The sequence below is a fragment of the Vanessa cardui genome, chromosome 24 (genome assembly GCF_905220365.1).
Source record: "Vanessa cardui chromosome 24, ilVanCard2.1, whole genome shotgun sequence".
Classification (NCBI taxonomy): Eukaryota; Metazoa; Arthropoda; class Insecta; order Lepidoptera; family Nymphalidae; genus Vanessa; species Vanessa cardui.
Window position 1 is genome coordinate 2,954,737 of NC_061146.1, and position 27,365 is coordinate 2,982,101.

General features: G+C 31.8%; 1 protein-coding gene and 1 long non-coding RNA gene across 8 annotated transcripts in view; one reads left to right on the plus strand and one right to left on the minus strand.

The window, feature by feature from the left end:
* The window catches only part of LOC124540331 (microtubule-actin cross-linking factor 1), a 297,681-nt gene that overhangs the window by 141,693 nt on the left and 128,623 nt on the right, over positions 1-27,365 (minus strand). For all 7 annotated transcript variants that reach the window (XM_047117836.1, XM_047117847.1, XM_047117846.1 and 4 more), the window contains 3 exons: positions 22,442-22,503; positions 15,393-15,482; positions 11,296-11,466 (listed from right to left, as the gene is read on the minus strand). In XM_047117836.1, the coding sequence (XP_046973792.1) occupies positions 11,296-11,466; positions 15,393-15,482; positions 22,442-22,503 (323 nt within the window). The remainder of the gene's footprint in view (positions 1-11,295; positions 11,467-15,392; positions 15,483-22,441; positions 22,504-27,365) is intronic.
* LOC124540333 lies at positions 785-11,285 on the plus strand. Its single transcript, XR_006967131.1, has 3 exons — positions 785-970; positions 3,299-3,386; positions 11,210-11,285. It is a non-coding gene; the product is annotated as an uncharacterized LOC124540333 (long non-coding RNA).

The following is a 27,365-nucleotide window of genomic DNA, read 5'->3' on the forward strand; positions in this document are numbered from 1 at the left end:
ATAACTCTCTTCTTTGTCTTGTCAGACTTCCTTTGTTGCGACGATTATAGCACTCGAAGTTCGGTTAACATCGTCTAAGTTTTGATTTGTTTTGACAAATTACACGTTAAACTCGTATTATAATCCGGTTATATTTATTAAAGAGGATTTGAAATCATTTCGCGTAGAATTTTTTTAATACATCCGCTCAAAAGATTATCGGGAATCATGTATGTGCCAATGGAAGTAGAATAAAATATAATCAAACCTTAGATTCACATATATATCATGTTATAATATCACACTAGGTGTATTGTGTACTACTAAGAGTATAATACAACACTATTACACTTAGCTATTTATTTCCACTTACAAAATTTCAATAAAGATTTCGTCGACGTTTATCACACACGATATCTTTATATCTCATCTATATTCTTTCAAATATTGTTCATTTGGATTAAGTATTTCTTTTTATGGTTGCTATAATTACAATCCTTAAACTATCTAGAGTGGATACGAAACATTGATGTTGTAGTAAACAGATATGTTATTAACGCGCAAAAAGTGAAGACTAGAAAACGTCCTAATTGGGACGTTTGCCTTTAGTTGTTTTACGTAGTAATACGTTTTGCGTAATTAAAACATCTAGTTATCCCTTTTACTTATTGTTTTTATCAAGCTATCCTTTTTACTTTTAACGAAATGTAAAAATAAAATAAAATAAACGGTCCCCGGCGCGGCACACTTTTTTCTGTTGTTTAGTATGGATATAACATATCTGTTTATTAGAATATCATTGGTACGAAATAAATTATTCATTTATTCAGGTATTTAAGCAACGAAAACAGGGAAGGAAGTACGTACGAGAAGTAATAGATTAGAGGATACTCGATATCGTTTTCACGCCGCGTAAGGCTTCACAAAGCGCACCAAAGGTCAACATAATCACTATTAACTCCGCCTTATGAATTAGTTAAGACACCATTAAGTAAGTTTTAAATCCCGTCAAAAACATTTAATGTAAAAAAAAGCCAAGCCTCTCTCTGCAGTCTTTCCATCGTAAAAAGTTTTGAGATATCATAGAAGCCACGCCAAGTATTATGTAGTTATAAATCAATATTTAGTAATTGTATCGATAGTTTTCTTTATATTATAATTATAGTGACTTCGCAATTGATAATTTTTCTCAGACAAAAAAAGACAATCTTCCTTAAATATACTGTAGTATTTCTCAATTAACAGTGTAATGAAACACACACATAAATTAATATTAACATCTAGATATATAACCTTTTTCAACTTTATTATTAATTTTCTAACCAAAAAAACCTCATTGCGAAATTCAAATTATGAAAGTTTTACCCAAACCTACTCATTACAATATCCATTTCACTTCTGTACTTGTCAGGAAATAACGTTTTACTTATCAATGATTTTTAAAATACCTTATGATGTCATAATGTTAAGTTTTCAGAATGTTTAGAATCATACTCTAATCTATTTTATGTATACTATTAATTATGTAATAATTATTAATCATAATAACTCCTACTCTTGATCTTGTTAATATATATAATTAATATAATTATAATATATATAGGAACTTTGTATCTTATTATGCATTGTGTGGGCTATTTTAATGGGTGGACGACATTCCGTTGAATTATTTTTTGTTTGCAAACAATGTTATCACATTATTTTAAAAAACAACATATAGTAATTGTGTAATAAAATATGTCTGGTTGTGTGTGTGTATTAATGAACAGAATTAATTTTATTTTACTAAGTATTAATTCTATTGATTATGACCCCAATCAAAACAAAATATGAAACATTAAATACACAAGTACAATTTTCTCTTATTTTTTTATTTTAAAATACGATGTATTAACTAAGCGATGATATGAAGTCGTTTGTATTAATCAATGTTATGGATTTTTCACTAGTCTAATGAAACACGTGAACTATATAATTCACAACAAGTACTGCCATCTATTGAACGCTGGCGCAAAGCGTTGCCAAGCGAAGCTTAGCAAACATATATACGAACCATTGCTTGTTATGGTAGAGCGCCATCTAGCGTCATATAGTTTAAACCAAGCAAGCAAGGCTTTTTAGCGATATTTCGATAACTGACGACTTACCATAATCGTCTGCTAGAGTTTGCGTGGACAAATAAAATATTTAAATCATTTATTCAATATAATTATAGACGTGACGACTGTACATGTTATATTATTGTCGTCAATTCGATGTATATTTTATAAAACAGATGGCGCCACAAGTTTATAGAAATCCAAGTACAAATTTTAACCATTTGTGTAATTTTAACTCTATGTGACTTTTTTTAAACATCGAACTTTTTTTAAATAATTTAAATAAATAATTTATGAATTGAATAATCATAACAAAGTTATAAAAGTCGGTCTCATTGATCTTGGTATTTATATTACTTATTTTATTACGATCAATTTGCATTTACGAGTAATGGATGTGTCATTTGTGACATTGAAATAGTTAGCGCATTGAAAATATATTTCTTCTACGTACCTTCTAATTATTAAATAATATATGCTTTCTGAAAAGACGAGTTACATTTGACGAGCGAATTGAACACCTATTTGCCAATTATTAGAGAACATTTTTGTCATAAACACTGATTTGGTCCAAACAACTGTGTTGCAATCATTTGGACCAACGTTGGCCTGTTCCTTGAAACTGTCATAATTAGTAAACATCGTGTCTATTTTTTAATGACAACATTTTTGTATCTAATTCATAGTGTTATAATTATATACAGTGGCATTTGAAATTGGAATCCAGTTTGGCGCCTTTTAATCGATTAATGCCGGTATTTTTTTTAAAGCACAAATGTATTTCGAAATTTATGAGCAGAAATTCTACTTAACTGGTTCGGAAGGATACACTTCAGACTTGAGTACCGACGAATTGACGCAATTTGCTTTTTAGGGAATCGATTATGCATTTATTCTACCGCCAAATAACAGTACTCCGTATTATTTTGTTCCGGTCTGAAGGGTGAGTGAGCCAGTGTAACTACAGGCACAAGGGACATAACATCTTAGTTCCCAAGGTTGGTGGTGCATTGACGATGTAAGGATTAGTTAATATTTCTTACAGCGTCATTGTCTATGGGTGATGGTAGCCACTTACCATCAGGTGGCCCATATGCTTGTCCGCGAACCTACACTATAAAAAAAAGAACATAATTAACAAGGTGCCATCAAACCCACGACCTCTTGGCCATGATCCGTATTTACCACTGAACGTAACAAAATCCTCTACCCTTTTCAAGGCTTCGCCGGCTGTTACATAAGGGTGCGCGGGCGTTGTGTGGGCGTGACATCTGTTCCGTGACCTTGCGTCCCACCCTCGCTTCAAAGGTCAGTACAGTTAAGCAACGTGACGTCATTTCCGAAATATTTCGAAAGTTGAAATTGTGCAGTCATTTTTTTAGATTTTTATTACCTTCGATATAATATACCAGAATCAAATTATAAAGAACAGTTTCAGTTAATAATGCTAAGCTATGTTTTAAGCTATATTCAGTATATTAATATTTACTAAGTTCATATAATTAAATAAAAACTATTAAAGTTTCCCATTTTGAAAGTTAACAAATTTTATTTCAAACAAGGTGTAGGCAATTTAAATCATACATTTTTTCTTGTAAACTCGTAAATTCGAACAAATATTTGAAACGTATTATACGCATCTGGTATTGTTATAACAAACAGCGGCGCACGCGCACCGGCCGTCGACCCGCGACCTAACTAACAATGTCCCTAGCTAACTGTAAGACAATAACTTCAATACTATTTAAATTTGTACTTAAAATTATAGTATTCAAATTAGCAAGTTTAATGGGACAAGTTTGCTTGGGAACTATAGGTATAACAGGGCACAGATAACAGAATCAAAGATTACAAATCCCACTTCTTACTAATATTACAAATGCGAAAGTTTGTTAGGATGGATGTATGTATCTTTGTGGTTAGAACGCGTGCATCTTAACCGATGATTTCGAGTTCAAAACCAGGCAAGCACCACTATATATATATATGTGCTTAATTTGTGTTTATAGTTTATCTCGTGCTCAGCGGTGAAGGAAAAAATCGTGAGGAACCATGCATGTGTCTAATTTCATCGAAATTCTGCCTCTGCATTCCGCTAACCCGCAGTGGAACAGCGTGGTGGATATGTGTTCTAAGCCCTCTCCTTAATAGGCAAGGCGGCCTTAGCCCAGCAGTGGGAAATTTACGGGCTGTTACTTTACTTTTACTTTTATGTGTGTTTGTTACTCTTTCACGAAAAAACTACTAAACGGATTTGCATGAAATTTTACAGCAATATAGGTTATACATCAGAATAACACATCGGCTACAATTTATAATGATTTTATGTAATTTGATCATAATATAACGATAGATATCAATTACCCGTGTGAAGTCGGGGCGGGTCGTTAGTAGTACTTAGGTATTAGAATTTGAAAAGGTTTTATGGACTTTGCAGGGTACGCAAAGACCTTTAATTTCAAGACATTAGGTATTCAATAATGCCTTCAATTACTAAAACAGGTTTCCGTCTTTGTGATCGTAATGTAAGGTAATTAACAAACGGTAATTCTGATAACTAATTACTTATATAGATGAACAAATTCATTCAGAATACAAATTTAACGGACATGAAAATGCAATATTATCAATTTCGTACATTTTAATAATGAAAGTAGGTCGAAACAAAAATAGGTTTTATATATCGAGATTCGAGTTTATACCTTAACAGTTACCTTTTTAAAAGTAGTTCACTTTTAGTAACCCTTTTACACGTGTATGTTTGTCTATACTAATATTATATATTTAGTTGTCAGTAGCGCAATGTTTTACGGGCCGCCAAGCGATGTAAAGAGTCGCAAGATCGTTCCTGATTTCCTGATTCCTTGGACTATTGTCATCCCCACTCCTAATTCAAGTGATAAGCTTAAAAGGAGCGGTAAATAGGAACATAGTAGTAACAAGTCCCGTTTAATCCTGAAATATCCTAAAATAATTTTTAATTGTTGTTATAACCTACTTGCATTGTAAATTTGAAAACCCTAATAAATACAGTTACAGAGATAGAGCTACTTTGGTTCAAAAATATAAATCCCATTTATTCCCTATCCCGTGGGAATTTTGAGAAATCCCTTCTCAGTGCACCTCTAGGACACTTATGGCATACATGTGCCAAATTTCTAGTCTCTAGGTCCAGTGGTTTAGGCTGTGCGTTGTCTGTCAGTCACTCAGTAACTGAATAGTTTTTATATTGATTAATTTATTTAGGGCATTGCTATAGTATTCTTTATTTATTTTTCTCTGACTGTCACTCTTTTACAGCCAAACTATTGAATGGAATTTGATTTGGTGTGAAAACGAGCGAATACGGGAGCGACAATTAGTTTTCTTAATTAACAAATTTGTCTAGTTACGACTAGAAATTGTGTAATTAACACCGTTATCATTATTATATCTAAACGATCTTATCATTAATGGAATATTATGACATACTATAGATTACTTGTTTTTTTTAATTAATAGTAGGAAGGCGACTTGATGCTTATCTTATATCCCAACATACTTCTGAATACAAAACAATTTATAAGGCCGTCTTATAGCATACTAGGTGTCGCCTGCGGCTTCGCTTGTTTTAGGGAGTTGGTTGACAAGTGTTAGGCAAAAATGAAGCCTATGTCCTTCCTTGAAGTCCGAGATTGCTTAGTACAAAATTTCATCAAATTACGTTCATTGATTTGGTTGTGGAAGAACAACAGACAGACAGAGTTACTTTCACATTTATAATATTAGTTTAGAAGTATAGATTATGTTTTTATTAAGTAAGAACTGAGTAAATAGTCAGCCTTTAAATACCCAACTGCTAGGCTATGCCCTCGTCTCCTTTCATCCCTTAAAATGGATATAATCAAACCAAGCTAATCTGATGCGGAATGGTGGATACACGTGTGGTAGTCTTCTACCTGTCCCGTGTAGATATTCTTTTGAGTTAATTTATAACCAAAATTGCAATAAAAAAATTCTTTGGAAATTTCCTGGGTTTAAACCCACAATAAACGTTTGATATTCGCGTTTTCTAACCTTGTTTCTAACCTTTAGATGCTTGCAGGTAATATTTATTCTAAACCAAATAAATAGTAAATTACAGTTATCATGTAGTCAAAATATTACAGAAAGTGAATCTGAGAAGCAGCGAACTATAATTTTGTACTTTATCGTCATAATATAAGGTACAATTTTCATTGACAACATAAAGGATAATCTTAAGATAGTTTTGCACTATCTGAGCTGGGACAACTTCGCAATACATTGCATAAACGATCGCAAGTAATCTATGAATAAACATATCTGTATTATTTTACATGACATCACTTATAAGGAGCTAGGATTGTATACAGGTTGATTTAAAAAAACAAACATTAAAAAAATCATAGAAGTAAACTTTGTTACTTATTTATTTTAAAATCATAATCCGAAAAATAATCTTATCGGTCCTTATTATCATATCGAAATGAACTATAATCATTATGATAAAATCTAAATATATATCTGCCGAATCATTATAAAAAACAGTATTCATTAATAAATGAAACCACAGAAATAAAAACCAATAAGGGATAGCGAACAATTATTTGAAAATAAATATAATGGCTATAAGTTAAAAAGATAGCATACTAGGTTTTATATTTATCGACCTGAGTCTAATTTACAAAACAAAATTTAAAAAAAGTAAAAGTTTTGTCAATTTTGAAATTAGAATCCGATTCCTGTTTAAGTGCCAGTTAATGGAGAAAACTTGCTTCAAGTGTTGTTACCATCTATGAAGTGGTAACGATAAGAATGGTTTTCCTGCTTGTATTTAGTATCCGGCAGGGGCTTTACTTTATATATTCTAACAAATACAAGCGACGCATCCCTACGTCGCATGGGTACAATGCTGATACTAAATATATTATAGAATTTGTATATTTACGATATTACGTTAGACACTTCTTAAATTGTCAGTGTTTCATTACTATATTGTTCATGTATTATATACAAAAACCTTCCTCTCGAATCATTCTCTCTATTAAAAAAACCGCATCCAAATCAGTGCGTAATTTTAAAGATCTAACCATACATTGGGACAGAGTGCGGTAAGCGACGTTGTTTTATACTATGTTATGATTATATAGTAGCATTCCACCTGATAGTTCGAGGTTCAGTAACCTTCGACGGCTCATGAGATCTATCGTAACATCCCTTACATAATTAACAAAAATACATAAAACTAGAACTAGTCACTACAAATAATTCTTATTTTGTACAGATTGCCGACTAAGAAGTTACTATTATTCTAAGGGGCTAAGTCGTCCTCTCCCTTTGAGGAGAAGGTTAGGAACATGTTATACTACGAATCTCGAAAATCTTTCTTAAATAAAGAAGAAAAATAAATCATTGCTATCAATAAATGAAAATAATTAGCATTTATATGGCAACATGAATTCAGTTAAGTGCTCGCAACAATGCAGAAATTATAATATCCTACGACACTAAGCATTAAGGAATTATTCATAGTGCGACGCTCGAAGCATCTCAATTATTTTCGAGTCGCTGTTAGCCAATAAGTCCAAGGTCGCAAACTTGGAGCTTTACCAGGCCACTTGGAATTGCTAAAATGGATAAGTACCCAATAAAAGCCATTTAAATTTCAATAATAAAAGTATTCTGACGTGAAGAAAATAGCAAATCATATTCTAGAAAGAAGTGATAAATCAGATCACTTGTATTGCATATAAAATGTTTATGTCAATACTTAAAGCAAAATAAGTGACACATGTCATTGAAATAGAAGATTATAAATCTGTGAGGTATAGAGAAAATAAATGAGAAGTTAAACTGGAATATGAACTACTACAAGAGCAAAATATTCTTCATTCAAGTAGGTTCAGAAAAGAACGTTTACATTATCTAGTAAGTGTTGAATTAAATGTAAAACTACCGTCGACTCGGAAAGAATATGCTACTAAAAAGAACTGGTAAGAAACTCAGTAGTTACCCTTATGTTCCATTTTTAAATGTACACATCAATAAATACTAAGTCCTTTTTATCATTCATAAAACCTTATACTGAGTAATATGATTCTATTTACAAAGTTTTGCATAACATTGTAAACAAATAATTTACTTTAACGATAAACAACAGATTGATAAATTTCCAAATTGAATCTGACATTTCGGATACATTTATTGCATCTCGTTTAAATTTCTCATGATTGCATCCCACATCTATCAACCTTTAAACCGCCCGTCAAGTCATATTCGACCTTGCAGAAAGATATATCACATCCTGATAACACGCTGTATAATGCCTTATATGGTGCCGAGTAAGTGTGCCAGACTCTCAGCCCACGCGCTCTTTCAATACCATATTAATAGATCATTATTTTTTATCGTTCACCGCCAACTGACTGCTTTCTGTAGGTTACTTGGTAATTGCGAAAAGGAACCGCGCAATATGTACTGAATTTTAATTGGTTTTACTTTTAGACGTTCGATCGTTTAAGGGCAGGTTGAGTCAATGATAGCCAGATATGTCCATGCGGCCCTAAGGTTGCTCGAGCTGATACTGGTTGTAAATTATTATTTATTTTTTTAATTCGAAATTTAAACTGATTTACAATTGGTCCAAGGATTATCGAGAATTAAGATTGTATGATACACAATCATATTAAAGTAATTGAAAGTTTTTTTTACGAAACCTGCCAGGAATATAAAAAAATATAAAAAAATGTTTACCGATTTAAGAAAATGGCTAAAGCATTATTGCATAATCAATGAAAACTCTTCAACATAAGCCAAATCAAGAACCTTAATGAGTAACTTCGTAAGTATTGTCTGAATTGGAGATTTTGAAAATTCGGAAACTTAATATTGCTCAATTTGTACGCGATGTGTTATCATAGTTAAGGTTGTACCATTAAATGTCAGTCATGTCTTCCTGGTACACGACTGTCTTTTCTCATAAAAGCTCATTGTAACTAAGCATGCATGCATGCATTCAGATCTAGACAACTTAATACCAAGAAACAGGTTCTCGGGCCGATTTCCTTATTATAAATTCTACAGACATCCAATTGAATTGCACCGGAACAATACCGTGATTAGAAAGAGACGGAACAACATTACGTAATACAAAGAAACGAGAGGGAAAGTGATCTTTTAGTTCGTTGTCTGATATATGACATTTATATAAGAGTCTTGACATATTCGGTAATCAATCACGGCGTGCGCAAAAAAGGATTGTACTTAATGAAACAAAGAGTAGATTGTCTGATGTATCAAAACAAGAAGAGCCAAAATGGATCAAAGAAGAACCAGTGCAATGAAACAAAATGCCAGATACCAGTGGACCTACAAACAATAACATAGCAATATTGATTTCGTTTATAGACGAAAAGGAAATACATGTTTTTGATAAATTGAATCCTTAATTGTTTAACAATTGACGTATTGAATTTAATGTAGACGAAATCGAAGATCTGGATATCCTCAATAAATCGATATAAAATATAGATTTAAGATGATCTAAACCTAACACAAACAATCTTTCAATGTAAGCCTGTGCAAAATCACATTCTGCAATAGACTATACTTCGTAGAATGTATTGTAGTATATTCTGCAAATGCAAAATTAAGCAAAACAAAAACTGTAACTGTATTAGAGCCGTGACCAATTGCAAAAAGTTTAGTTCACCACACCCCAGCCATGAGGTCTTGCAAAGGTCAGAATATCAAGGTCGTAACGTGTACGTAACTGCGTACAAACACCGTCTTTTCGTCACTTCATTTGATATTAATGTAAGTCATGTATGTCATGGTGACATATAAGGCTATTATACAACATACGACCTATTTTTTATGAACAGGTAAATCTGTACAAATAATGATATCATTGAAAACATTAGATGTAGATGACACGAAACTTGCCGAGGACGTTATTATCTAGCGCGACCTAAAGTATAGCACAAATCGTACGATTGTTTCGCAATACTTGCTTTCATTTAACGGTTTAGTACTGAGATTAGAATAAGAAGACTGGATTTTGAAATAAGAACGTCGTGGATATTGCAACATCATAAAAAAATAAACCTATTATTTTAATTCACTACTTAGATTGGCAAATCATTTCTTTTCATTTACTTTTATAATAAGAAGAAGAAATTTGTAACCTAACATCTGGGAAGGAACTGAATTCCAAAACACAGCGAAAGCTAGTTTGGAATTCAGGGCTGACATTAAATGATGTAAACAAAACTTGTGTGTGAAATAAATAAATAATAAATTTAAGGAACCATATTTTCTATAAACAGGCGTAATGAACAAGCATATCCATGACCAATTTAAATAAAACACTATATTACAAAACAAGTCTTTAAGAGTGAATTTTAGTGAACGAGATGAAACACTAAGCCGTGAAATGTAAGAAAACGAAAGTGATCATCTTATAATATTTAATTATACTTCAGTTTCAACGATTTAACTAAGGAGTAATATTATGTAAGTTTCGGAATTTTGTAGTTGGATTACGAACATTTCAACACTCTTAATTTGTATGATTACGTATATTATTGTATATATTTTTATCAGTGTTACATATTTTGATCTCAAAATAGACTTAATGTATAACTAAGTGAAAAAATGTTTGTCTATGAATAAATTCGAAAAATGCAAACACTTTACTGCTATTGCTACTAACTTCACTAACCTTTTTAGAAATAGTATGAACCGCGTTTACTTCAAAGCTATGTTTAAAATTAAACGTTGCTTAAGTTTGCAATTTAATAGTTACCCTTAAATCTATTTTAAGATTTGCACGATTTAGAACATTTAATCCATTTCTGATGAGATATAAAATAGTATAGTAAGTATGCGATTATCATTAACGTTTAAGACAATCGTCAAAATTAATAAAACTTATTATTATCAGCTTCGATGCTTTTGCTCTTCAAACTAAATTAGATTTGTAATATGAAGCGCGATTATCGATAAACACGGCGTATCACTTCAAAATAATTACAAGGAAAATGCGCCAATCTCTACTTAATGGAGAATATGTAAATAGGTTATAATACTTAATCAATAATAAATATAATGTTGAATGCCCTATTTTCCAGATTTACAATTAATCGATGAATCCATCTAAAAAGAGAAGCCAATAGATGCTTATAATCAAGTGTTTCATGATGAAATAATCACTGACCTGGAAGTGCAGGATTATTGTCCATATGAGCCCCAGTGTCAGCTTCGGGTTCCCGTCCACGATGTCCTCCGCTCTGATGTTCACGAGCTTGATCTTCTTGTACCTGAGGAAGTCCAGCGCCATCTGGACGTTTTGCAGCATGTGGAAGCGCATACGACCTCGCTCACGCGGCTGGAAGAAGACATCAGAATATTTTGAATTTATCGAACTTGGAAACATATAGTAAATAATAACGTCGTCTAGCTAAAGATTTGTAAGGATTAGTCGTATGATACTTAGAAAAAGTCACAGAATTCAAAATGTAGCTTGAAAACTTTTGTTGTGATACTTTTAGTCCTAATCGATTACCATAAAATTCATTTCAGTATAAGCTAAATAAAAAAGGGTTGATATTAATTTAAATTGAGTTATATTATATTACTATATAGACTAGACATTTCTTTTAACTTCATTATATCAGGAGGCGATGTTATCTGATGGTAAGATAGCAGCATCCATAGGCGTTGTTAGAAATATTTAACATTCTTTTCAACGCCAATACGCAACCAACCCAAGGAGCTAAGATGCTATGTCCCTTGTGCCTGTACTTACTCAACCTTCGAATCGGAATACAACAATACTAAGTACTGCTAACAGTCGTTGCTGTGATTAGTGGGTGTTCCTAACAAGACAGGCCTATACAAAAGCATATACATATATACATATAATAAATGTCACAGGTTCAAGGATGACTATATGATTTAATATACAGTCATTTATGTTAACGTTTTTCGTATTGTATTTCCGTTGCAATTAAATCAAATTGTTATTGCCAGTTTAGAAAAAAAATATAAAATACCAAAGGCCGTAACTATTATAATAACAAATAATATATTTCATTGTTTACGATGTAATACAATAACATCGAAGCTTGGTCTCAATATAGTACCAAATTTTTTATAAAAAAGTGACAAAGTGTTATTGACACAGAGCTGAGATCTTCTTCTCCTTGATTCAAGAGGATTGTAGCTTATTCCCTCAACTTGCTTCAATGCTGGATACATACATATCTGGTAGGTTTTTATCCTAACTATACAGACTACCTAATGACGCTTTCCTTTACCACAGATCATAAATCATAAACACAAATTAAGCGACTGATGATCTGGCGATATCTAGATTTTGAAACCATAGTTCGTTAAAGAGTCATATATTCTAACTACTGAGACACCTCATCTCTTTTGTATCGTGTTATTTATATAGTTATGTACATCAGCTTGGACATTAACGTATAATGATAGCAATCTAGAAATAATCGGTTTCAATAAACGCTACAATCAATCACATTAGCTCAGAACGTGTAAGTACTAGGATTATTTATGCCCCACTAGCAATCAATGTTATGTGTAATTGTGTAGCTCACATACATATATTACACTATATTTGAATTAGAATATATCTCCCTAATAAAATATTCATTTCATGATTATACTTACTTATATTTTAATTTCATTAATTTAATTCTAACTAATTGTTAAACCTGGAGTATTTCTTTTTTTTTTTAATCTTTAATTGGTAATTATTGCTGATGAAAAACAAAGCCTTTAGTGTGAATGACAGATACTTCATGACCACGTAGTCGATTAAATTTAATTATAAACTACACAAAACAGTTTAAAGCTATATTTATATAAGTTATATCTTCTCTATAGCTTTTATAGAAAATGCTGAATTTGTTAGAAATATGCAAAAAGAATTTATTAACATTTACTTTTGCTCGATTAATAAAAAAAAGTCATAAATAAGTTAAGCGTTCAATTTTTAAATATTTAAAACCGGAGTAAGTGCTTTATTCATGGAAATCTTCAGCTACACTCTCTCTATTTGAAACTTAATGATGTATTTATTAACCAAAATATAATACCACCTATATAAGGGAATGATCATACGACTATTCTTCTTTGTATTGATCGACATTGCAAAAAGAAACAAGACGTATTGCAAACGTGATCAGCTGATGTACTTATGTATGCACGTTTAAAAGTTCATGATTTGCGAGTTTGGACAATGTATGAAAGTCGGTACGGAGTGCCAAGTTTCATTGTTTGACACACGTTCGTTTATAAATGCGTGTTGAGATACATTTGAATATACAATAGAACATATCTAAATAATTTAAACAAACAATTTTAATTATCTGTGTTATTTTCAAAAACTATCAAAACTTTTAAATAATATGATAATATAATTTATGCTTGGAATGATCAAAGAACAGATCTCTCACCTAGCTCAAATTCCGAAATAAAAGGCAATCTCTAATACCTGAGACAGCCTTGTCTTGGTCTTATTAAAGAACTAGCGATCCGCCCGGCTTCGCACGGGTGCAATGCTGATAATAAATATACTACACAATTTGTTTATTTACGACATCACATTAGAAACTTCTAAAAATGTCAGATTTTCCTTACTATACTGTCCATGCATTATGTACAAAAACCTTCCTCTCGAATCACTCTATTGAATAAATCCCATCAAAATCAGCAGACAGACAGCGGTAAGCGACTTTGTTTTATACCATGTAATGATAATGAGGACAACCTATTAATGGTAGTTCTTTACTTTTGCCTTTAACCGTATTTATAATTATTTCCTTAAGTCTTTTGTCATATGATTAAATGATTAACTAGCTAACTAAATTTTCAATTCAACTCATAACGTTAATATCATTAAAGTCCTTAGCCTACATTAACCCCGATACATCTGTGGAAGGGTGATAGCGGTATCGCTTCCCCGGCACACCTGCTTTAATATATTACGTTCGCTATTTACTAGGCTGTTAACTTAACCAGCTGTTACTTGATTGGATACTATCGGGAATTCGATAATTAATTGTAAAAGGTTAATACGTATTGGTAACTCTTTCGAGGATATTAAAATGATCAATTTTCAGAACAGATGTATACCCTAACCATTTCACGTGTGGGATCAGAAATCTTTCCATTTTCACATTTAAACGAATTAAAAAAATCGTTTCCTTTTTCGAAATCGTGTTTCTTAAAGCATTCCAAACAACAACGTCAAAAGTTATCTTAACAGTTGCATATTTGTTAATAATTACACAGTATAGTAAAGTTTAGTTTTTTTTTTGTTTTAATTTACTTAGTATAAAACAAAGTCGCTTATCGCTGTATATCCCTATGTATGTTGAGATCTTTAAAATAACGCAACGAATTTAGATGAGGTTTTCATTTAATATATAGAGTGATTCCAGAGGAAGGTAATATAGTAAATAAACTCTGATAATTTTTGAAGTTTCTACTGAGATGTCATGGCAATGCACCCGTGCGAAGCCGGGGGCATCGCTAGTATACTTATATGATAATTGTCTCTCTACAGTAGTCTAGTAGAAACAGTGTATTATTATTTTAACATTAACATAACTTATTGACTCGTGTAAAACGTTTTATCGAGTAAACAAACGCAAAAACTACAACGTTATTGATCATATTAATGAGAAAAGAAAAAGACTTGTATACACCAAGGATACTATAGTATTTTTCCAGAGTCGTTATAAATTCAATGTTTTTAGTTGAATATTGTAATTCATAGGCTCTTGTTTGCTAACAAAAACACCTAACTTATGTTTTAAAAGGTTTAAATTTAGGTGAATGAAACTGGATTGAAATTCTAAGTATACAATAAACAATAGTTCAATACAAGAAATTGGAATTGCTGTTTATATTAATGTTAAAAAATAAAATTAATCAAATTGGAATCATTGTCAATTTTGTCAATTTTTTAAATTAGCAAAATCCTACTGATTACTCCACTATATTTGAACATTCTCTAACCAGCACCATATAAGATATATATGTATATACTTAGATGTAACTTCGTATTTTGAAATACTATCAGAGCTGGTTAGGGAATACGCTATATTAACACTTTTAGACAGACAAACGGTCTCGAGAGATTTTCCTTGAAATAATATTCCGAGAATTATAGCTCTTGATTAAGAGAGAAGATTTAATTATATCATATCTTCAATGACAAATATTAGACAAATACGAATAATCATTCATGAAATCTATTTATTGGATTAGTAAACGTATACTTACGAGGTGTTCGCCAGATAGCACCTCCAGCAGTGAGATGAGATTGAGGCCATCTCGAAGGTCTTCGAACAGATCATTCACGTGACGGTTCACCTGGAAATACGAAAAATTTTAAAATGCTGCAATTTCTGTGTCAAAATCAAAACCTGACTGATGTCAGATCTGAGCTTTTGTTTTTATAAAGCAAAAATGTAAATTTTCTTATTCTTTGCGAATTGATTCATTTGAATAATTTGTTTTTCATTAAAGAATTTCCATCAAATACCAAAAAGGGTAACAACATTTTTAAAACAAGTTCCTCTACATTACTACGACTACATATATGTCGTCAATCAAGAAAACTACTTCAAACATTCTTACTAAACATATACTTGGTTGTGTCACATTCGTGGATATAACTTGAGAGTATCAGATCAAACGATCCACTTAGACACATCCTCAGACATTATCTTTTATTTAATTATTAAATTAGTATATACAATTTCAACTACAAAACAACGCTCATGCAACAAAAGGTACAAAATTAATCACAAAAACAAAACAAATGAACGTTATTTAGTAATAGGTTATTCGGCAATTCAGGAACGTCGAACTGTTAATATCTGAATTAGTCCAAAGTTAAACAACACGCAGACTAAAATAAAAATAACACTGATATCACGTGACTAAAAAAAAAACGAAACAAGACATTTTAATAGTTAAAAATGTAATTCGGAATGAGGAACATCAAGCATCTTTTGTTGATGCAAAATTAGGTGCATATATTATTAATAATTTACTTTCAATTGAAGCTAATGATAACAATCATATTCCTATAACAGAAGACTTATATATAGTCTGGTCCGAATCTATGAGCAGTTCGGAAATTATTATCATATCTATGTAATAAACAACAACAAATAAAAACAACAAACAATTTAGAAACCAAAATAAATAAGAAGCTTTAGATGAAGACAATCGCTATTTCAGACTAAAATCATGCTAATGAAAGTATTAAAATAGCATAACTTAAAATGTTATTGAACTAAATATAATGCAGCAACAACAAATCTAGAACATAAAACAGGCGTGTTCGACTCCAAAAAAAAGCATGTAACTTACGACAATCCAGTTACTTTGTATGCCAAAAAGAAAGCCAAAAAAAAACGAAGTACATGAATCATATTTGGATATTTTTTAAGGAGTCTTGATCATCTACCAAAAAAAAAACAACATCGAAACGTTCTCAATCACAACTTACTTGTTGGGGCGGACAACATGGTTGATTATTGACAATCTCACACACGTGTAGACGTGTGTATGTCTGTCCGTGCAGCGTGAAATATGCAAAAACCTGGATAAGATACGCAAATGAATCTAATCATAAAATTCTAAAGATTTTCTATCTTTTTCGAAACTCATTTGTAGAATTAGGGTCTGTTATTAATGTTTTCGCTAAATCTTAAGGTACAATATTTCAAAACAAATATTCCTAATAAAATATATCCTATTATTACATCGAGCTAAATACAATAACTAGTTGATGTAATGGATACAAATATATGACTAACTAAGTCTAATATTTGCATACCCGTAACAAATACATTATACGTAAACGTACCAAAGATATTATACAAATATAAGGACAAATAAATACGATTACGACAAAATTATACACATGATAATCCAAAATGAACTAAAAAAGAAATTATCCATGCTGAATAAATATATATATGATGATGTAAGCGTCAACTCATCAAAGTAACGATAGATCATCAAATATGACATCACTGTGAAATCCCAAAATATACACGAAGAAAATGAAAAAAAAAAAAATTCAATATAAAATATATCATATAAAATAAAATAAAAACAAATGTATCAGAGGGAGATAATGATGAGGACATAGCTACAAATGATGGCTAACTACAAACTGATAATGCTGAAACTAACAAGCGTATGTACACACCTTCAGATACTTCCAATGCTGCTCCCAGTCCGAATGAACAGCGATGAGAAATCAAACAAATGGAAATTTTTCTTTACATTAATAAGACTAAATACATTGCTTATTTGCTTAGATAGAACACACATATTTGCTTATGGTTTTGCTGCAGATTAATGTTATTAATACACGTGTTTTGTCCGAACTCTTTGGACTTTCTCATCTCATTAAAAACAGTTTTTGTTGAGTTGGTAATAATCATCTCGTTATTGCTTTCCTGGATAATATTAGAGCGGTATTTTTTTATATAAAACCATAATCAGACTATCGCATTAATAATACAAAATGGAAAGACATTAGTTAATTATGTCTAAGTCGTAAAATATTTTGAACAGAAGAGACTGCTGATGCCTTTAATTTTAGACAACTCTAGTAGTATACACAATAATATGTACAAATTAACAAACATACGACAACGACGCCTATTTGTTACAAACATAATATGATATATTTAATTCGAAAATCAATTAATCCATTCGAACAGAATTAGATGATTACATTTGTATCGCTCGTAATGAGCTTTTTGATTAAGATTTTACATAAAGGACTTCATACATTTGTATCACTAAGAATAATATATCTTTTAAACTTTACTTCCGACCACATAAGACCTAAAATTGCAAGATACCTTGACGTCGTTCAGTTTATCTAACGGTCGAGAAACAGGATTACCGCGCAGGAATGTCCATGACTCATTGTATATGATTAATAACTGCCATTAGTACAGCATACACCAAATTATTTTATTGGATTTAAGTACTTATGTTGTGCATCCTAAGGATGAAATTGAAATACATTATTCTAGTTTTGATCACCGTACAAATCTCATCAGACATGCTCTCAGATAACATAACATTAAACTGATGATTAATTTCTCTCTTTGAGTTATATCATAATGCCTTAAGAGGGCGATAATTTTTATTTGCTTGCATAGGACTAGTGATGCATTCAGAAGTTAATCGAATTATATTTATATACTATTCACAGTGAAGATTATTCACCTATCTATCTACTGAATCTATCGCAGTCCAATGTAGTTTTTTGGACAAAGATCTACTCCTACTCCTACTCTTCAAACTATTCATAGTAATTTTATATTATATTTTTAATTACTTTAAAGGTTGCTAAAGATTCAGAAAAAGAACTCGATTTTGTTTTGTCTTTATCGCAAGTAAAATGAAAAACAAAAGATAGAAAGAGAGGGGAATAATCTATGTTCAATGAGTAAGAAATTTTATCCAACATCAAAACTAGCAACGCAGACAGCGTTATCTCTAAAAACATTAATTTGTAATATTTAATAAAACGCCATGGATCGGATTAAGACTCTCTAGTTAAAATTATTTGATCGTGTAGTAACAGAGCATTGCAATATAAGGATATTCTTTCAAACGTGGGCCAGTATTTGGCCAATAGTCTGTGGGCGACTATCGTGTCATTGTGATCTGCTACCAGATATGGTGTTGAAACGTCGCACGTGGTCTATCACAAATTAAAACACCACCCACTTTATTGAAATTCAGTTACGTCATTATTGAAATTAGTGGCATTCGCTGTCAATTGTTTCTAATATCTATAGAAATTGAATGAACAGTTTTTCACTTTATTAAATTGGTTTATTTCGGATACTTTTAGAAGGGCTGGTAAAATATGCAAACGGTTATTGTAATATTTCTCAAATATACGAATGAACAACGTAAACAAGCTTGGTGTATATCATTTTACTTACAATACCAAATAAATCCGATTACAAAAATACTTCAAAGATTTCAACACCTAAATACTTTTCTGCTTACTTCTCTCAAGAGAAATCTGATTTATAACAGATGACCAATAAGTCCTATAATCCTCTCCGACATTAATTTAAAACATCTTGTCACATGCATTTCCCAACTCACAACGAAATGCACGTTGAGTATTATCTCCATGAGTAAGCCGGGTCATGTAACCAAAACATCCTGAGATGCCTGGAACGTGCGTCATCGAAAGCCTTCGTCATCCTTTGTGTGGGTCTTAAGCAAGATGTTGATATACGATACTGTAAGAATGGGAATTCGATTGGTCTCATTTGCATACTTGCATTTTCAATGGGCTAGTCATGATTGTTACCTAATTGACAATTATTTTAAAACACATTATGCTTTGGAATTTCTCAAAACGTTCAAAAAATTATCTGTAACATTTGAATTTAAACGCCAAAAAAGGACTCATATTCAATCGTTTTTGTATAATAATTGTCCCGTATTATAAATTGAAGTTGTTGTTTTCAATTATGGAAGTATTTTTCCAGTGTGTCGTAACTCTTGGGCAGATGTGCGTTAATGTAACAAAACAATCGAATGAAAATATCTTAAATCAGCAAAGCAACATACTTTATACATTACCCATCGACCATTAAAGAAAATCACACATCCCATAACGGACATACCACATCCTTACTTTCACAGGATAAAGAAACCTTTGTCTGAATCATTTATAAACAAAATCTTTGTTATTAACGCACATGTTGTTAATACAGTTGCTTTAACTCTAAAGGATATGAAATATGAACCAATTCAATAAGAGTTTTGAAATAAATTTTAAGAAACCGGATTTCATCGTGATATGGCACTTGCATAGAACGAATTTGCATTTATTCTGAATATCTTATTTTGGTATTCACGGTTGACATCTGTACTGATTAGGTACCACCAAGTGGTCTTTGTAGAAGTCTGTCTGGGTATGTACCACCTACGATCTGGTTTGCAGGGTGAGCAAGCCAGTCTAAATTCTGGCACAACGCACTTATCATTTTGGTTCCCAAGGTTGGTAGTGTTTGACAATGTAAGCGATGGTTTATGTCTTACAAATCCAATACCGATACGTAGTCACTTGCCACTATATGGCCTTTTTACTCGTCTGTCTACCCATTTCATAAGAAGAAAAAACAAAATAAATTTAATATGAATTGTGACGTTTAAAGGTGTTCGGTATTAATGTTTACAGTGGAAAGAGGAATCACATTTGTAATGGACCGTAACAGAGCGACCAACAAAGCGTTATGAATCAAATATATTTACAAATATTGGACAAAGGAATCCATTATTTACTCGAATCAGCTTTTGTCCATTCCACCTTGAGACTTTGGATGCTTCGTAAACAGACATTGATTGAAATGCAATTTAACAAATAAGAAAAACAATTTTATAGTATGACAGCTCGCTTTTACGAACCATACAAGTCAATTGAGTTTTACATCATTAAATTGCCCATGTTTTTTATTTTTCACGATCCCTTAAGATTGAGAAAGAAGATAATTAGAAACTACTAGTTTCCACCTCGGGAGGGGCAGGTGCTAGATATTCTCTGTAGCCCTGACAAAGTATACGCAAAATTTCACACTGATCCGTTGAGTAATTTAGAAGTAAAAGCGTAACAAACAAACAAACTCACTTTCGAATATATAATATCAGTTAGGATCTTTTTGTCTCATCAATATTCTACGCTCACGAGTCAATTCACGATCATCATGACATTAATAAATTTTGTTTGACAGTAATGTCAACGCTGTCAATCTATCGCACACGATTCTATTACAAAACAGGGGAAATGTTGGGGAATTCTATAGACATCAATGATGATTCGAGGTTCGTACGAGGTATGATGATGTCATTGAATGCCAACCAAGAAATCATTTGAGTTACCAACGAAGGATATCAATTAAATCTTACGATGAAAAGTATTGATTTGTAAAATATTTCACTTTAGTCTGAAAATAGTGATTTATATGGTTCAGATTTTGATTGAGCAACTATAGACCAGATTTTATTTACGTAAATAAAACATTTTACTGCCTATTGTCAAATGGATAACTTATAGGGTTTCCCAAAGTTTTCAAGCCCCGAGTCGATCAAATGGTTAAAATCGACAACGAAAAATTATAATAATATTACTTCTATTATGGAACTACTATTCAAGAACTAATGTATTTTATGACGTATGTAGGCGGACGATCAAATAGGTTATGGTAAGTAGTCACCAACACCCATACACATAAGCGCTGTAAGAAATAATTAACCATTCCTTCGACCGCCACTGTGAAATCAAGCTTGGGAATTAAAATGTTATGTCCCTGGCTCATTCATCCTCCAAACCGTAACGTAAGTACAATACCAAGTATTGATTTTTGGTGGTAGAATATCTAATAATCCAGTAGTAACTACGGGCAAACACAGACACAAAGATCCTATTGACAAATACCCATTCTTTTGCTGACAAAATTCGAATATTTTTTTTTTTTGTGCAAACACATCACGAATATAATGATACGTTTTAATTCTCACAATTCCATAATATATCGTATTAATATATACATATTAAAGATAAGATAAACGAGTAACAAATACAAGATACCGATCATAATTGAATCGGAATTATGGCGAATGGTGAGTACGTTACAACTAAGTTGGTTAAGTAGCCATCTTGATCATGTCGTTACCGCTGAGATGATATCATGGCGCCAGAACGTTTAAATATTTGCGTCCATATGTTTATGTAAATAATTTATGGGCGAACGGTTGAACAGAACTTTCCCTTGTACTTTAAAGAACTTTATATTTCGCTGAATCATTTCCGAATAAAATTGCCTGAGTAATTGTTCAAACTCAAACTCAAATTGATTTATTCAATATAGTAGTATAACACTTTCATACTGATGGTCAATTGAAACAGAACCACCGGTTCGGAAAAGAAAATACCCTGACCTGAGAAGAACCGGCGAAAGAAACTCAGCATAATCAGCATTGAAAAAGTATATTTTTTTTTGTTTCGTTGCTGTAGTCAAATATTTATCGATATTATTATCTTTATGACAATATCGAACAATATAATAATGTGTACATATTACGTACCATCTATGAAGTTTTCCAATCTAATCAAATTTCTCTTTTAGATAACGTTTCTGATATCGAGTTGGTGATTGGTCAATAGATTTATTTATTAGTTCAAATATCGAATGAGGATATGAAAACTTCTTTTAAAACCATAAGCAAATACTGATATTATTCATGGACAAAGTAGCAAGTGTTACCTTTTTAAGATGTTTGTTGACCCATTTCGTGAACGTCTTCTTCTGTATCGCGTCCCGCTCATCTGAAAATATAAAGAAAATATATAAATAAAAAAAATACAGTTTAATTAAAAGCAACTAAAGGTAAAGATTGCTTGTCCTTTCATTAAAAGACATTCAAACACTTTCCCAAGTGACTACCAGTCGCCACTTCGAATGGGTAGACACAAAGTTACCTTTACACATTTATCCCCATAAAAATGAAATTTCCAAAAACCTTTCTTAACGTATATTATGCGATACGCATACAATACAAATGGTGGCACAAATTTCAGCTTTCTTTTCTAAACAAAACAGTTTTGAATGATATTTGGAATATTGTCAAAGATTAGGAGAGAAGTCTGTTCAGAAATGTATCAATCATTGTTCTTTTTAAGCATGATAATAAATGGATTGTATTAACAAAACAAACAAATATATATACACTAGAATCGATCCATATTTTCGATTCATGACACAAAAAAGCTCACAAAACCTTCATGCAACAACATAAAGTTTTGTTGAATTCAAACACATAAGTTCTACAATCACAAGTTAATATATAGGGTATATGTTATACCATCAAATGTAAAAGAGTCGCATATGTAAAGTTCAAACTCTCATGCCAATAAACGTCATAATAAATCTATAACGTTACCAAATTGCGAAGTCTCACAAGGTGAATGAACCAGGGCAAATAGACAGCAGACCGATCTAGCGTATTTATAGTCAACTATTTCGGAGCTAAGGTCGTTGCCAAATTATTTGTAGATCGGAAGTATGAGGAACTTATCGGGGAAATGAAACTTTATCTAACGGACTGACGATTTGAGTTGGTAATTCAAAACTAGGTCGTTAACAAATATTTCGTGATGACTCAATGAACGCTGTTTGTCTCTTATCTTTGTAAATATTTGTCTTAGTTCTATATTGTGCAAAGAAATATCATTAAAATTTATTGAAACATTGTTAGTTTTGATGCAAGAATTTGGCTTTGTTCCTATAGTGTGATTTATGTTTTATACAAATATATTTAAGAGCTGAGATGGCCCAGTGGTTTAAACGCGAGCATCATAACCGATGATTGCGGGTTTAAACCCAGGCAATATATGCTTAATTTCTGTTTATAATTCATCTCGTGCTCGGGGACGAGGAAACCTGCTAAACTGTCTAATTACATACAAATTCTGCCTCACGTGCATTCCACCAACCAACATTGGAACAGCGTGGTGGAATATGTTGCGAACCTTCTCCTTAATGGATGAGGCGTCCTTAGCCCAGCAGTGGGAAATTTACAGGCTGTTACTGCATGAATATATTTTATCTGTGTATTTTTGTATCTGTCATCTCGAGTGACACACATCGCGAAAGCGCGGGAAAATAAGATGTATAAAATTGGGCGCGCGGTGTGCGTGCCTAACGAGATGATATTTAAGTATTATATATATATATCCTGGCTATTTCATTTCATACTAAATTGTTTAAATAATATATGAGACAAATAAAAAAAAAAAAAAAAAAAACCCGCTGAGTTTCTTTCGCCGGTTCTTCTCAGGTCAGGGTATTTTCTTTTCCGAACCGGTGGTAGTGTTTCAATTGACCATCAATAAGAAAGTGTAATGCTTCCATATTGAATAAAGTTATTTGAATTTGAATTTGAATTTGAGTATAATATCTATTTAATGTAATTGGTAAAACGACCTTACGTGTGAACATTTCTTTTATATCATTACCTCTCTGTCTATCTTTACTTCTATCTCAAGTAGTATCTTTACTCGAATTATTTAGCAAGTAACATTTATATATTTTCCTTTGTTGAAATCGATAATCTTATCAATCTTAAGCTGACATCTTCATTCAGCTAAAACTTCAGCCAATTCAGTCATATATGTGGGAGTGAATTTTTTTATTAATCTGTCAATTGTCATTCGACCACAACGCTTTTTATACTGGACTAGCTGAATCGGTTTTTCCCATTTCTAAACCACGTTTTACCCCCTTGGGGGTGTAGTTTCGTATATACCGAAACTGACTAACCTACCTGATAATTTTCAAGTTTGTAGATGTTACAGTTCCTAAGATATCGTGATAAATCAGTAAGTGGTATTTCGCTTTTATATAAACAGATTGCTTCTAGAATTCATAATAACTCAGTCATTGTTTCAATAATATATTGAGTATTAAGCAAAGATAATCGATAAGAGATCGTCGTTATAATTTATAAATTATTATTAGCATACATATCACACATATACAACAATTTTATATCCTCGTAAATCTCTCATAAAATGCTCTCATGCTAACCACATACATTATCTAAAGGGAAGGAAAGAATTGCTTAAAATTTATTTAATATTCTAATCCCATTAAACCTAGCCAAATTAAATTTCCCTTTCATACGTGAATTAAATTGATACTTTGAGTGTGAACCTGATTTTGTGATTTTAAATTAATTCCTCAATTTACTTAGCATTTTAAATTGAATCATTAGGTGTTATTATGATAACAAATACATTATAGAATCATTATTATTATTTTAAGTGATATTGCTTATCCGTATAAGTAAACACAAATTGTATTTAATAATATTTAACCAGACATAGTATCAAAATGTCATAACTACAAAACAATAGTTTTAATCATAACGACATAATTAAACTGCGATTAATTCAATTAATATTTGCTTACGTTTTAGAACGGAGACAATATCAAGTGTATTTTAGTCACGTCAGCTATTACGCTTCGTGCTGTCACGATCGAAACGTCAACAATCGTGAATAGTAATATGTAATAATAATAATAAATACCCCACTGGTCCATTGGTTATTTTAATAGGCTCCAGATTTTGGTGGTTTGAATCCCAGGTCGAGTCAAAATAAATTGAATGTGTTTTCTGCATAAAAAATCTTTATAATAAAGTCTTAGGAACATATGAGTTGGTCCTTCAGACTTCATGATTACCGCACATATATGAAGTGTCCTGCTATTCTACCGACAAATGCCTCTAATTTATATTGCTGTATTCTAATGAAAAGGGTGAATGAGACAACGCACTGAGGAAAATATATTTACGTGCCTCTTTATTTGCCTTTATAATTAAAAAAAAAAAACCAAATGTCAGCTGTCTACCGTCCCGTAATTTACACACAAATATATAATAATTTAACTAACTTGACTGTATTTTAATGCTAAAAAAGAGTAATAACTGAATTTCTTGCCGGTTCTTCTCGGTAGAATCTACTTTACCGGTGGTAGCTTCACTCAATATAGTTGTTAAATGACGATTCAAAAGTGCTCGTAAAAGGCTACTTGAATAAAGTATATTTTGATTTTGATTCGTACATTTTGAGCTACATATATCAACTCGAACGCATCTCGAGACAATTGTTTTTCTCACCGTTCTCCAATTACGTATAAGTGCTTCAGTGATGCAACGAAAGTTGTGTAACGTTTTAAGTATTCAATTATGGACCTACTTTCGAGAATACATCTAGAATACTTTTTAAATTACGCTAGATGTATCATCAAAACACACAAACTAAATACATACTTATATACTAATATTATAAATGCAAAATTTTGTGAGGATGGATTTATGTATGTTTGTCACTCTTTCAGGAAAACATGCTGTTCGGATTTAGATAACATTTTACAGTGATATGGCCTTAGACAAATTTTGGTATGAAGTAAGCTTGAACAAAAGAAGTACATCAGTCAAGTGTAAAGTCGCAATTATATTAAATATGTATATGAGTATTAAGACTTTGTAACTTAACACGTAATCTGTGACCATAAATAGCTAGTTCCGTGGGCTGGCTCAGTGGAGCTAGCCCAGAGTCCACTTATTTATTTTATTTAAAATTCTTTATTGACCAACAACATAAGTTGTGACAAAAGGCGGACTTAATGCCTGAAGGCATTCTCTACCAGTCAACCTTTAGGCCAAACAGAAAGTCATGAAGGCGGTAACAATAAATTTTATAATAAATACGATAGTAATAATAATAAAACAAGAACATAGAGGTAATATTGTATATATGCATAAGAATACACATTTATAACTATATATACATACATGATATAAAATAACAGAGTTGTAATAGAAATTATAAAAACACAGCGTAGTGAGAAAAAAAAAGAGAAAATTAAGAGAGGTTTTTAATAAGATGATCCTGTAAACGACGCTTGAAGAATGTCTTAGTAGGAGCCTTTCTAATTTCTACCGGAAGTTTATTCCATAATCTGACAGCTTGGACAGAGAAAGCGTTAGTTACGAAACCAGAGAAGTGACAGGGAAAAGAGAGAAGGAGAGAATCAATAGAGCGTAGCTGTCGATCGTGATTGTCAGAGAGAAATTTGAATTTATCTTTTAAGTAATCAGGGGAAAGAGGGTCAAAAAGAATAGAAAAAAGAGTACACAGTAGCCGTAAATCCCTGCGTTGGCGGATAGGGAGCCATTTGAGTTCGGCTCGACAATGGGAAATGTGGTCGAATTTTCGAAGGCAGAAGATGAAACGCAGGGAATTATTTATGAGGCGATCGAGTTTATTTAAAAAAATTTCGGTGAGATTGACATAACACACATCAGCGTAATCGATGATCGGATATATAAGGGCTTGCACTAGCAAAACTTTGGTTTTAATAGGGAGAAAATTTCTAAATCTATTGAGACACCTTAAGGTAGCGGTGACAGAGCGACTAACTTCATTAATGTGCACCTTCCAGCTCAAAGTTGAATCAATGTGCAGTCAGAGATCTTTAACATTTTGAGAGTAAGGTATGATATTGTTATTAAACACGATATTTGGCAAAGAAGAACACTTGGAAATGATACGCGAACTACCAACAATGATCGCCTGACACTTATGTAGCTTCAATAAGTTATTTTTTATTGGACCTCTAGTAT